The 13,007-nt window shown below is 45.7% G+C and overlaps 1 protein-coding gene across 1 annotated transcript; it reads left to right on the top strand.

Moving 5' to 3' along the window:
• Positions 1–475: 475 nt before the first annotated feature.
• Positions 476–5,883, top strand: LOC128259814 (toll-like receptor Tollo). The gene has a single exon (XM_052992401.1). The coding sequence runs from the start codon at positions 982–984 to the stop codon at positions 5,056–5,058; it is 4,077 nt and encodes a 1,358-aa protein (XP_052848361.1). The 5' UTR covers positions 476–981; the 3' UTR covers positions 5,059–5,883.
• The last annotated feature ends 7,124 nt before the right edge of the window (positions 5,884–13,007 follow it).

The following is a 13,007-nucleotide window of genomic DNA, read 5'->3' on the forward strand; positions in this document are numbered from 1 at the left end:
CCTTTTATTTCTAGTATCCTTGACCCGTAAACATTGCAGATTTGGAATGTCCTTTTCTTTAGATTACACATGTTTCTGTAGGCCAAGTTCACCTGCTCCTGATCTCCCGCGATCTCACTTCCCATCTGTCTATAGCTGCGAACCCAATGCAAATTCTACCTGCCCACCGAGTGCAATTCAATCCTATTCAGCCCACTGTGCACTGTGGGCCATTACGTGCGATGCGTTTGCGTTTGCATTGCATAGTTTTGTTTACTCAGCCCCTCTCGCTCATCGATCGCATCTCGCTCTAGTTCCTTGGTTCTGTGTGCGTGCCCATTGAGTGCTCACTTACTCATTTACTCACATACTCATTCGGCACCTACTCACCCAGGTACTCAGTTACCCAGCTACTCAGCCACTCACTCACCCTGTTGAGCGCTTTTCAGCGGCACTTGCTGCTGGCTGAAAGTCGAAGAGAGCGATCAATTTTCGAGTAGACTTTGAGCCGAGCGGACGCGCGTTGTCGTTCAGCGGATGAATTAAAAAAAAGTGAAATATCGCCTCGATATAATTTAGAACAAGCAGTGTGGCACAATTTATCAAACGCGCTATCGCACCCCCCACTTGGATTACGGTCAACGCGAAACAACAACTACAGCCGAGAAATACTAAAAAAGATATAGAAACGAAATCGAAATCGAAGGCAAAATCAAAGCATAAAAGAAATCATAGCCAGCGGGAGAGAAAAACAAGAAAATCGTTTTAGAAAAAGCATCAAAAATCGTTGATGTGGTGTTGTGAAAAGTGGCGATTGTGCAAAGCTGTGTAAGCGCTATAAAACCAAACCAAACAAAACCAAATCCCAAGTAAACACAAAAAACACACAAAATGGGCGAGAAATAGAACGAGCAGTGAAAGCGCAAAAGAAGGCCCCCCCCATTAGCCCCCCAAAAAAGAGGCCAAATCGAAGTCCCATTCGCAGTCTAGGATCCATACACAATGCTGGCCACCACCCACATGCTGTACGTGCTGATCGCCACCTGGGTGATCCCCATTTTCGGGGCGGCCCTCAGCAAGACGGTGTTGTACCAGGCCCCGGACGAGTGCCGCTGGTCCGGCGGCGGCGAGCACGACATCACCCTGGTCTGCCACCTGAGGACCATCAACTCGGAGCTTGAAAACACCAACTTTAGTGTGATCCAGCCGCAGAACACTGTGCGCCTGCGCCTGGAGTGCAACGACGCCCTGTTCTTCCAGAGCAGCCTCAGTCCGGACAGCTTCCGGTCGCTGGTGGAGCTGCGCGACCTCACCATCGAGTACTGCAAGCTGGGCAACCTCACGGACGGCTCCTTCCGGGGCCTGCAGGAGCTGCGTAACCTCACCATCCGCACGCACAACGGCGACTGGTCCACCATGTCGCTGGAGATGGCCTCCAACAGCTTCGTGGAGTTCCGCCAGCTGGAGCGACTGGACCTCAGTCTCAACAACATCTGGCTGATACCCGATGGCATGGTGTGCCCCCTGAAGTCGCTGCAGCACCTCAATGCCTCGTACAACAAGATCCAGGACATCAGCAACTTCTACTTCAGCGCCTCGCTGAGCTCCAGGAAGGCCCGCGTGTGCGGATCCACGCTGCAGAGCCTGGACCTGAGTGCCAACAAGATGGTCAGCCTGCCCACGGCCATGCTGTCGGCGCTGGGCCGCCTCACCCACCTGAACATGGCCAGGAACAGCATGAGCTTCCTGGCCGATCGCGCCTTCGAGGGCCTGCTCTCGCTGAGGGTGGTGGACCTGTCGGCCAACCGCCTGACCTCCCTGCCGCCGGAATTGTTCGCGGAGACCAAGCAGCTGCAGGAGATCTACCTGAGGAACAACTCGATCAATGTGCTGGCCCCCGGAATCTTCGGGGAGCTGGCCGAGCTCTTGGTCCTCGACCTGGCCAGCAACGAGCTCAACTCGCAGTGGATCAATGCGGCCACTTTTGTGGGCCTCAAGCGCCTGATGATGCTGGATTTGTCGGCCAACAAGATCAGTCGCCTGGAGGCGCACATCTTCCGGCCCCTGGCCAGTCTGCAGATCCTCAAGCTGGAGGAGAACTACATCGACCAGCTGCCGGGCAGCATCTTCTCGGACCTCACAAATCTGCACACCCTGATCCTGTCGCGCAACCGCATATCGGTCATCGAGCAGCGCACTCTCCAGGGTCTGAACAATCTGCTGGTGCTCTCGCTGGACTTCAACAGGATATCGCGGCTGGACCAGCGATCCCTGATCAACTGCAGCCAGCTGCAGGATCTGCACTTGAACGACAACAAGCTGCAGGCGGTGCCCGAGGCGCTGGCCCATGTGCCGCTGCTCAAGACGCTCGATGTGGGCGAGAACATGATCGGTCAGATCGAGAACACGAGCATCACCCAGTTGGAGAATCTGTACGGCCTGCGCATGACGGAGAACTCGCTAACCCACATCCGGCGCGGTGTGTTCGATCGGATGAGCTCCTTGCAGATCCTCAACCTGTCCCAGAACAAGCTCAAGTCCATCGAGGCAGGCTCCCTGCAGCGGAACGGCCAGCTGCAGGCCATCAGGCTGGACGGCAATCAGCTGAAGTCCATTGCCGGACTGTTCACCGAACTGCCCAACCTGGTGTGGCTGAACATCTCGGGCAATCGGCTGGAGAAGTTCGACTACTCGCACATTCCCATCGGCCTGCAGTGGCTGGATGTGCGGGCCAATAGGATCACCCAGTTGGGCAACTACTTCGAGATCGAGAGCGAACTCAGCCTGAGCACCTTCGACGCCAGCTACAACTTGCTGACCGAGATCACGGCCAGCTCGATACCGAACAGCGTGGAGGTGCTCTACCTGAACGACAACCAGATCTCCAAGATCCAGCCGTACACGTTCTTCAAGAAGCCCAACCTGACGCGTGTGGACCTGGTGAGGAACCGGCTGACCACCTTGGAACCCAATGCCCTGCGCCTGTCGCCCATTGCCGAGGATCGAGAGATCCCGGAGTTCTACATCGGGCACAATGCCTACGAGTGCGACTGCAACTTGGACTGGCTGCAGAAGGTGAACCGCGAGTCGCGCACCCAGCCGCAGTTAATGGACCTGGACCAGATCCACTGCCGCTTGGCCTACGCTCGCGGCTCCTCACACGTCTCCCTGATCGAGGCCAAGTCGGACGACTTCCTCTGCAAGTATGCCTCGCATTGCTTCGCCCTGTGCCACTGCTGCGACTTCCAGGCCTGCGACTGCAAGATGGAGTGCCCGGACAGGTGTTCCTGCTACCACGACCAGTCCTGGACCTCGAACGTGGTCGACTGCAGCCGGGCCTCCTACGAGCAGGCCCTGCCCTCGCACATTCCCATGGATGCCACGCAGTTGTACCTGGATGGCAACAACTTCCGGGAGCTGCAGAGTCACGCATTCATCGGTCGCAAGAGGCTAAAGGTGCTGCACCTTAACCACTCCCGCATCGAGGTGCTCCACAACCGCACCTTCTACGGACTTCTGGAACTGGAGGTGCTGCAATTGCAGAGCAACCAGCTGAAAGCCCTGAATGGCAATGAGTTCCAGGGGTTGGATAATCTGCAGGAGCTGTACCTGCAGCACAATGCCATAGCCACCATCGACACGCTCACCTTCACGCACCTGTATCACCTGAAGATCCTGCGATTGGATCACAATGCCATCACCTCGTTCGCCGTCTGGAACTTCCTGCCCAGCTACCTGAACGAACTGCGACTGGCGGGCAATCCCTGGAGTTGCAGCTGCGAGTTCATCGACAAGCTGCGGGACTACATGAACCGACACGAGTACGTGGTGGACAAGCTGAAGATGAAGTGCGACCTGATCAGTGGCAACAGCACCCAGCAGATGGTCATTTACCCCGGATCCGGAGAGGCCAGTTCGCTGCCCATGGTGCAGTGCAGCCAAACCCTGCCACTGGGCCTGGACAACAGCTTCAACTATGCCGAGCAGGCCGGTGGCGAGGGGAACGCCTCGAATGCCACCTCCACCAAAATGATCCTGAATCAGCCGCCCAAACAGGACTACATTCCCATCCTGGTGGCCATTCTAACGGCCTTCATTTTCGTGATGATCTGCACCCTGCTGGTCTTCATTTTCCGCCAGGAGATGCGCGTGTGGTGCCACTCGAGGTTCGGAGTGCGACTGTTCTACAACGCCCAGAAGGATGTGGACAAGAACGAGCGGGAGAAGCTGTTCGATGCCTTCGTCTCGTACTCCTCCAAGGACGAGTTGTTCGTCAACGAGGAACTGGCGCCCATGCTGGAGCTGGGTGAACACCGCTACAAGCTGTGCCTACACCAGCGGGACTTTCCCGTGGGCGGATACCTGCCGGAGACCATAGTGCAGGCCATCGACAGCAGCAGGCGAACCATAATGGTGGTCAGCGAGAACTTCATCAAGTCGGAGTGGTGCCGGTTCGAGTTCAAGTCCGCCCATCAATCGGTGCTGCGCGATCGCCGCCGGCGATTGATAGTCATAGTGCTGGGCGAGGTGCCCCAGAAGGAGCTCGATCCCGATCTGCGTCTGTATCTGAAGACCAACACGTACCTGCAGTGGGGCGACAAGCTGTTCTGGCAGAAACTCCGCTTCGCCCTACCGGATGTCTCCTCCGCGCAGCGATCCACTGCGGCCGGCCAGGGCTGCCATGTGCCGATCAACCACGCCGCGTACCACCACCACCACCACGTCCACCAGCAGGCGATGCCGCTGCCCCACCCGGTGCACCACCACCAGCAGCAGTTCATGCTGCCCCCGCCGCCGCAGCAACCGGGCAGCTTCCGCCGACAGCCATCGTTGCACCAACAGCAGCAGCAACAGCAGCAGCAGCAGCAGCAACAGCAGCAATTGCAACAGCAGCAACTACGCGGCAGCAACAACGCAACGCAGCAGCAGCAGCAACAGCAGGCGGCCTTGCTGATGGGCGGTGGGTCGGTGGGTGGGCCTGCGCCGCAGATGATTCCCCTGGCGGGTGGCATCCAGCAGCAGAGCCTCCCATTGCCGCCGACCCAGCCGACGCCGGCGTCTAGGAATCTGCACATGTGAGTGGGGTCACCATTGAGTAGCGGGTCAGAGGCAAGGTCAGTCGGGGAGCAGCTGGAGATGGCAGTAGAGCTATGTTCTATGAGACACATAGGTATTCAGTATTTACTTCCTTGCATTTGCCACCTTTCACCGTTGTAACATAAAAAAGGGTAGGATTAGGTAGCAGATTTAAATCTTTGTTTCTAAAAGTAAACAATTTAATAGGTAAACTTCGACACACTTATGTAGATAGAAAGCTCTAGAAGATCAGAAATCAATATTTCCGCAGGACTACTTATTTTAATGACAACCACAACCGTTTCTTGCCCCTCAAAAATACCCATAAAAGATAAGCTTAGACCCGACATTTGTACGATCTTGTTCAGTTATGAAAGGTGATCTAGAATATCTGAAGTCCGAAAAAATACTACCCTCGCGAACAACAAGTTTAACTTCCTCGGGTTTCAAACAACAAAAAAAAAGGGGAATTGCATTCAATATGCAAATGCGAGCGTTTAGCGATAAAAGCCTAGTTACATGTTAAAATAGCAAAAGTAAAAGAAAAATCGAGTGGGGAAAGAACAGGCAACACCAGTAACAATAACAACAGCAACAAAAGACAACAGTAAAATAGCTGGCGAGCCAGGCAATTGTTGTTTGTTGGCCCTGTTCTGTTTTCTTACGGCCAGCTATTTTCAGTTTCCTGGCTCGCAGCTAGATTCTGAAAATTGATGTTGCATGCAACACACCAACAGCAACTAGCAACTAGCAACCAGCAACTACACAGGGAAAATTTATCAAATTTCATTGGTTATTTTTCAGTATAAAATTAGCTTGATAAATAAAGATTGTTAAATATTGGTTAAAATTGTAGAGCAATTCGGAAATATCACTGATATATTTACATTTCAACAGGACTCTTTGAATACAAATCATGAAAAAGATGATTTATTCATTATTCAGCAGTTTAACTATCGCATTTATTTCCCGTGTAGATCCAACACCAACCAGTCAGTCAGGCAACAAAAGGCAGCAGGCCCAAAAGTATTTCTCTTGGCTTTATTTTTTTTTCGTCTTCCTTCTCCTTTATTTAGTCGTTTTTCCAGCATTTTTTTGTTTTTCTGTTTTCCCTCGTTTTCCCCGTTTGCAACGTTCAGTCGTTAGTTCATCTTAACTGCTGCATTTTGCTATAACAAGCTCGACGTGTGTAGAAGATACACCCGTGTATCTGTATCTGCAGCAGCTGTAGTCGCATTCGCATTCGCATTCGTATCTGTATCTGTATCTGTGAGAGCGCGGGTCGGGAAAAATAGGCAACGCAAAGCATCACAGAGCTCATGTCTGGCTGGCCAAAAGGAAAATGGTAACAAAAAGCAGACCTTAGACGTTAGAAAACCAAAAAACCTAGACCGTCTGCAGACAGTAGTTGTACGGGTTGAAATTGGTTTTGGTTTTTGTTACTACTCTCTCCTCTTGAGCCACAATTACATGTGCTAATCAATGGCAGCAAAATAGATGGCAAGAAGATGTTGCCGGGGAACAATCGTGTGAGAAGAAAACAATTGTAGGGGACTTAGCTCTGATAAAACGGACTTACATCCAACAATTAATGCCAGTTAATTGTATCCCAGTATGGGTAGATAAAGTGGGGGAAACAGAATTCCCCTATAATAGAGCCATTCTGCAGATCACGCTATGCCCAGATTTGATTAGAAAACAAAGCTTTCTTTTTCTCCAGCTAGTCAGAGATTAAGCAGAAGTAGTCAGAATTTCCCAGAGTGAAACTTCCCACTGTGACCTTGCTGCAGAAGATACAAGTTTCCCCGGCAGCCTTAGAAAAACCAAGGAAAAATCGCAGTGGAGAGATCAGCACGTGTGCTGGGTTGTGGGCCCCCAAAGTTGTGTTTTAGCCGAAAATCGACAAGGCCAGAATAGGAGGAACATGAGAGCAGAGCCGTACAGATTAGTTTGGTCTTGGCGATTAAAATCTACCTGGTTGTGTGCTACGCCCTCTCCATCTCTGACCTTCTCTGTCCATCTCAGACAATCTCCAGCTCCACTGCCTTGCCAATTTAAAAATGCATTCCAAAAGCAAGAAACCAGAAAACTAGTTAACAAGGTAAACACACACTCTAGAAGGATTCACTTGGCCTAGACCGTAAAGAGTTAAATGTAAATAAGTTAAATGCTAATCGTACGTTTATTTGTTTAATCATTGTGATATTTTGTTTTAGCATAAGCCCTTATTTATTAAGATGAGTACCAATTTCCTACCAACCTACTTGTATGTATAGAAGTAAACTTATCCTCATTAGATAGTCTAGTTCGTAAGCTAATAAATCGAATCCGAATCCACCACCCCGCCTACGAGATACAGCCATATTAATTCTATGAACATGATAAAATTATTGTACATAAAAACCAATTGGAAAAGGACTGTATGCACTTAAATGAAAAGAAAAACGAATTATGCAACACGAATCAAACAAATTGAAAACATAAATCGACTGATTACATGTGTACTATATATAAATATGCATATCATTTAACTATGATTTACTCGCCGCTTGTTGTAAATATTGTAACTACCCGCACACCTACGGATATGTATTTTATTTTGTAATTTTATGTTTTCTAGTTTATAGCGAAAAACAATGAAAAGAAAAAGCGAAACACAAAAATATATAAACGACAAAAAATTGACAATCCAAAAACTGTCTTGATTTTTTATTCACTCTTTCCCGCAGCTAAAAATTGTATTGTTATTTTTTCGTCTGCCGCTGATAAGCCATAAACTATCTCGCCTTGACATTTGATATGGATTCTTGATACGGATTCCACGTCGGATGCGGATTCCAATGCCAGCGGTCGATTTTTCCACAGTGCGATGGCGTTTTGCTGGGGCTCTGGTTTTGTTTATGTCAGAGTGGTGTTCTATTACAGTCGAAAAAAATGTGCAAGATAAACACTAAAAGAGCTTGACCATTCCATGACGGATGGGAGAAAGGCGGCGGCGAAAAGCGGGGAGATTTATAGCAAGAGGGCTAAGATGTTCTCTTCGTTGGATGATGAAGTTGCTGAAATTCGAATAAATTAATTTCGACTCTGCTTCGCAAGACTTTATAGATTTCTTAAGCGACCAGATTTTGTAAAGGGATGGATTACCTCGAAAGTTATACTTCCGTAGATACGAAAAGAGAAAATTAAGGTTAGTTTTTAGGTTACTTAAATGCATTTTGATTATTCCAAGGTTATTGGTAAATCGTCACTTTTTGTTTTGGATATAAGTTTATTAGTTATATATTATTAATTGCAATTAAATTAAACCTTTCAGGCTGCTATTTCAATAATTTGCAATAATTTAACAATTATAAAGTAGATTCCATTCACATAATAGATCTAACAATATTGTTTTTGACACGTTAAATATATTTCATAATCATATTTCTCAACACATACTTATAATTAAGTTGGGTTCATATCTGCTATAACTTATTTAACAATATAGATTAAGCCATTGAATTTATGCAAGTGCCTAAATGTTATTATCTTTTTGGCCTAGATTTTGAAATATGAATAGTCGACACTTTCTGGGATTCTCAAAAAGTCTTCACACAAACCTCGCCACACGCATCTACACACACTCATCGTACCACATCCCACGATTGCTCCATTTGAATTAATTTTATACAGAATGTGCCCCCCGCCAGCGCCTTTGTATGCCTTTTATGCTTGCCAAAGATGCGACGATATCTTCCCATGCATATTTTAAAGATATCTATATGGCGGTCGTATCTCATCTACGGAGTTATTGGCTATCGTGTGTTTATACTTGCTGCTCGCTGCTTTTATTTGAGTCAATGAGCCCACAGCGAAATATTTTGCCGATTTCACTGGCTGCCTGGAAACAAGTTCTCCCGGCTACCGATGAATGAATAATTTTTATGATCAATTAAATGCGCAATAAAATTGATGGGGCCCCCACCGCCGAAACATAAATTCACATTGCTTAAATTAGCGGATTTTACAATCAATCATTAGCGGGCCAGTGGTTCGACAAACGGCCTTTGATGTGCAACTTTAGAACGCGAATGCGAATGCGGATGCGGGGGAAATTGTATCTTGTATTTGGTATCTGGTGGATACACATATGTCTGTGGCCTGAGTTCAAGACCGGGCTAAACCCTTTTCAATATTTTCATCTCCCCCCATCACTCGATTTGGTGCGGTTCGGGGCGAAACAGAAAACGAAAACCTAGAAAACTTTGCAAAAAAACACGTCAAATATTAAAAACTTTTCTTTGCTTTTACTTTCTCCAAAACCCGCTGGCATATATATATACATCCACATCCTCATCCTCATCCACATCCACATCCCGAGTACCATTCCCATTTCCATTCCCACATATCTCTCCCCGTTTTTCCTTTATTTTATCAATTTTGCCTGTGGGATTTGTTACAAAGTAACGGATGAGTTGAAGTGGTAAAAGGGAAAGAGTGCAGACACCGCCAATCCAAGAGGCAAACTTTCAATTGAATTTTTTGTTCACGTTGTTTCCTTTTGGGTAAGGAAAGTTTAGAGGCCCGTTTGGGGTCGGGGTTTCCTTTTTTTTTTGGGTACAAGGGGGTGAAGGGGGGGGGGCCTTTGGGGGTTCCGTCTGTCATTTGGCATACGCAGCAAAAAGAAGTCGACGTAAATATTTCGGTTTACAAGTCAGTTTAGTGTCAAAAGAGATGCCTTTTATTTATAGATTGCCCTCGCAGAACTTGGGCCTAACTTGGCTTAGCACAGGGGTGCTATCCTATTTTAGGGAAGATAAAAGTCAAGTTTCTGGAATTAAAGGCAGAAGTTCAATGGCTCTCATTACTTTATATATTTAGTAACTAAATGAGTTTATAAACAGGTACTCATTAAACTTACTCTTTACGAATCTTTTAGGAATTAAATAATAAAATATATATAAATAAAATATTATAAATATAATATAAAAATTTTAGGAGCAGCACTCTAAATGTCTGTACATTTATTTGACTCATCTCTGAGAAAAATCCTTTGAGCCTTTTGGTCCAGCGAACCGCTCCTGTTACCCTTTTTCGACACAGGTTTGCTTCTTGGCCGAAAACCTCCATCAAAAATTTCCCTGACTGCAGTTTAGAAGTTTTTATTCGCTCTCGCATTTTCCGACTTGTTTTTTCTGTCCTTTTTTTCCGGGGGGGGCCCAAAGTCAAATCAAAGTGCTTGGCCCCCGCTAAAGCTTAGTGCTAATGCCGGAGCCATCAGTCTGAACTTTTGGGCCATCTATCAAAGGTTGAAAGGGAAAGGAAACGGAAAAGGGAAAACCGAAGCGGCAATCTCATTAGAAGGCCTCGCCGCATCGACACATTCCGTGCCGTAAATGCGATGCCAGAAATATTTTCCCATGTGCAAGCGGCGAAGAGCCGTCAATTAGGCAGCCACCCAATCATTGCACCCACCACTTGGCTCATTAGACTCCAAACGAATCGGCAGTCATAAAAGTCGGGTCCCCGGTCTTTTCCTCGATTCCCGGTCCAAGATCGCTGCGCTGTGTATAAATAAATATGCTTTTATTCGAAGACGACTACAACTGTTTGCAATAAAAGCAACATTTTTCTTAATTTCCATTTCTTGCTAATTTACCAGCCATAAATTGCCAGCCAGTCTACCCTGTGGGCAGCGAAGTAAACAGTGGCGGGGAGGGGGTTCGCAGGGGTTACCAAACGAAACAAGCGGAGCTGAACCAACCGATTCGACGGTAGACACATAAAATTGACTACAAATTATTGCACATTGTCAAAACAACATTGGTTTGCAATTTTCGCGCTTCAACGCAGATGCAAAGAGATAGTCGCAGGCGAATTTGGGAGGGGATCCCGAGGGGTATGGCACAAGTAATGCCGACTACTCGTACAGGGATAGACAGCAGAGGCCGAGTGAGAGGTTTAAAACAATCAGGTAGGGGAGTTCGGTATGCGAGAACACTCTTTGTACCGGGGGTATATTTTACTTGGTACTAGTTTTGTATTTTTTTTGTAGAAAATATAGAATTAAGAATTCAGAAAACATAGATGTTAAAGGCTGTTTTTAGAATGGGTACATTTTTCTGGATTGTTATTTTATTTTTATGAATAAATATTTAATTTTCTGACTATTAAAAAGTATGGAAACCAAAATAGAATTTTTTTTAAAAATATTAACAACAGATTGAAAATAGTGGATTTAATTTTATTTGTTAGAAAATATAAGTAAAATAATTGTGGTTAAGTTTTAAGAGCAGTATTCAAAACTCTAAAATTATAGTCTGGCACTATTAAAATAAGTAATACATGTTTTAATAAATTTTCATTTATTCCCCAATGAAAAACATATATTGTTGTGAAATAAATTGTATACCATAGGGCATTCCCCGATCGGCTTAACTCTTTCCAGCCCACCAATTTTATACAGTTTCCTACGGTAATTTGCGCTGCAAACGGTCATATGCAACTGTGAAATGGCAAATGGGAAATGGGCTTAGGTTTATGGCCGACGACCAACCCCGTCATCATCATCATCAACCACATCGCAAACCGAAAGAGAATCGAGTGGGGCAAATCGGGCGGGTTGAATGTTGGGAAGGTTCAGATATATACGACGGCGTGGAGACATTGACATATTGCCAGCCGATTAATGAGCCCACAAGAACGGCCCTGGACCTGAGCAGTGCTGATTGTTTTCATTGAAATAAATGACAGACACCGCACTGTTGACACACGCGTTGAGGGAATATTTGATACCCTGCATAAATAATAATCATTTTCACTTCGCCCCAAAGTATCAGGCCCTCGGCCGCTGACTCCGCATAAAAGCAAATTTGTATGCAGTTTATCTTATCGCGATCACGTTGCATCTGAAGACGATGCTGTGGAGAAGTGCGGGTAAGTGCGGGGAAGTCGTCGAAGACGCGTAAGTTTCACGTATTTTCATGCACGATTAAAGCCTTAATTTCGAGCGAATATATATATGTGTGCACTTATATATAGCGAGAGAGAGGGACGACTTGCACAGGTACCAGGTATCTGCAGCTCCTAATTAATGGTTTTGCATCGGCTGCTTATCGCACCGCACGCATCGGGATCGTCTTCGTCCTGGTCATCGAAGGAGGGCAGGGGAATCTCCCTGAGCATCATCAGTGCACTCACAAAAATTATATAGAACAATCAAAAATATTATAAACTAAATCAATAATAAATAATAATTTTATTTATACTATTTAAATAAATATATTACAATTTAAAAGTTCATTACAGCTCTTAAAAACTAGATCTATACAATTTAAGATTCAAGTTTCATTCATTGTTAATCTATTTAATATTTATTTATTTATTCCAAGTATTTTTTTTTTATATTTGGAATGTTCTAAGAAATATATACTCTTGATTTTTAATTCTTCTCAACTTGTTTGTATATTAATTCTTTTTTGACATATTGATTGATTTACTTTTAAAATAAGATCGTGATTCTTTTCATCACCATTTTTATATGCAAATATATACAAGATAAAATGTGTTTAAGGTTTAAACTGATTTTCAAACATCCTATAGAAACCATATTTATGTTAAACAGCATCAATCTTTAACAAGCGTGAATGCTGTGTGTTGACAAAGCTTATACATTTTTAATTTTTGCAAGATTTATTTGGCACGCTGACTGAATTATTAATAAGAAATTAGTTTGTATATGTTTATAACTTGGTTAAATTTTATTATTAGTTGCCTGAATTCAAAACAAGAAATTAGTTTAGTTTGTCCCATTTAAGGTGCCTAAAATGATAGTTTGGCTCAGTGCATCAGCAGGAGCCTCATCTCTTGTCTGAGCTTTGCTTTGCTAAGTGTTCGCTGGGGATCTACCTTGGCGGCACCTGATCAAGGCAAAGAGATCCGATCCGATCCGATCCAATCCAATCGATCCA

This window comes from Drosophila gunungcola, assembly GCF_025200985.1.
Source record: "Drosophila gunungcola strain Sukarami chromosome 3L unlocalized genomic scaffold, Dgunungcola_SK_2 000009F, whole genome shotgun sequence".
Classification (NCBI taxonomy): domain Eukaryota; kingdom Metazoa; phylum Arthropoda; class Insecta; order Diptera; family Drosophilidae; genus Drosophila; species Drosophila gunungcola.

Coding starts and splice junctions, on each gene's coding strand:
- LOC128259814 (XM_052992401.1), top strand. CDS start 982: ATGCTGGCCACCACCCACATGCTGTACGTGCTGATCGCCACCTGGGTG.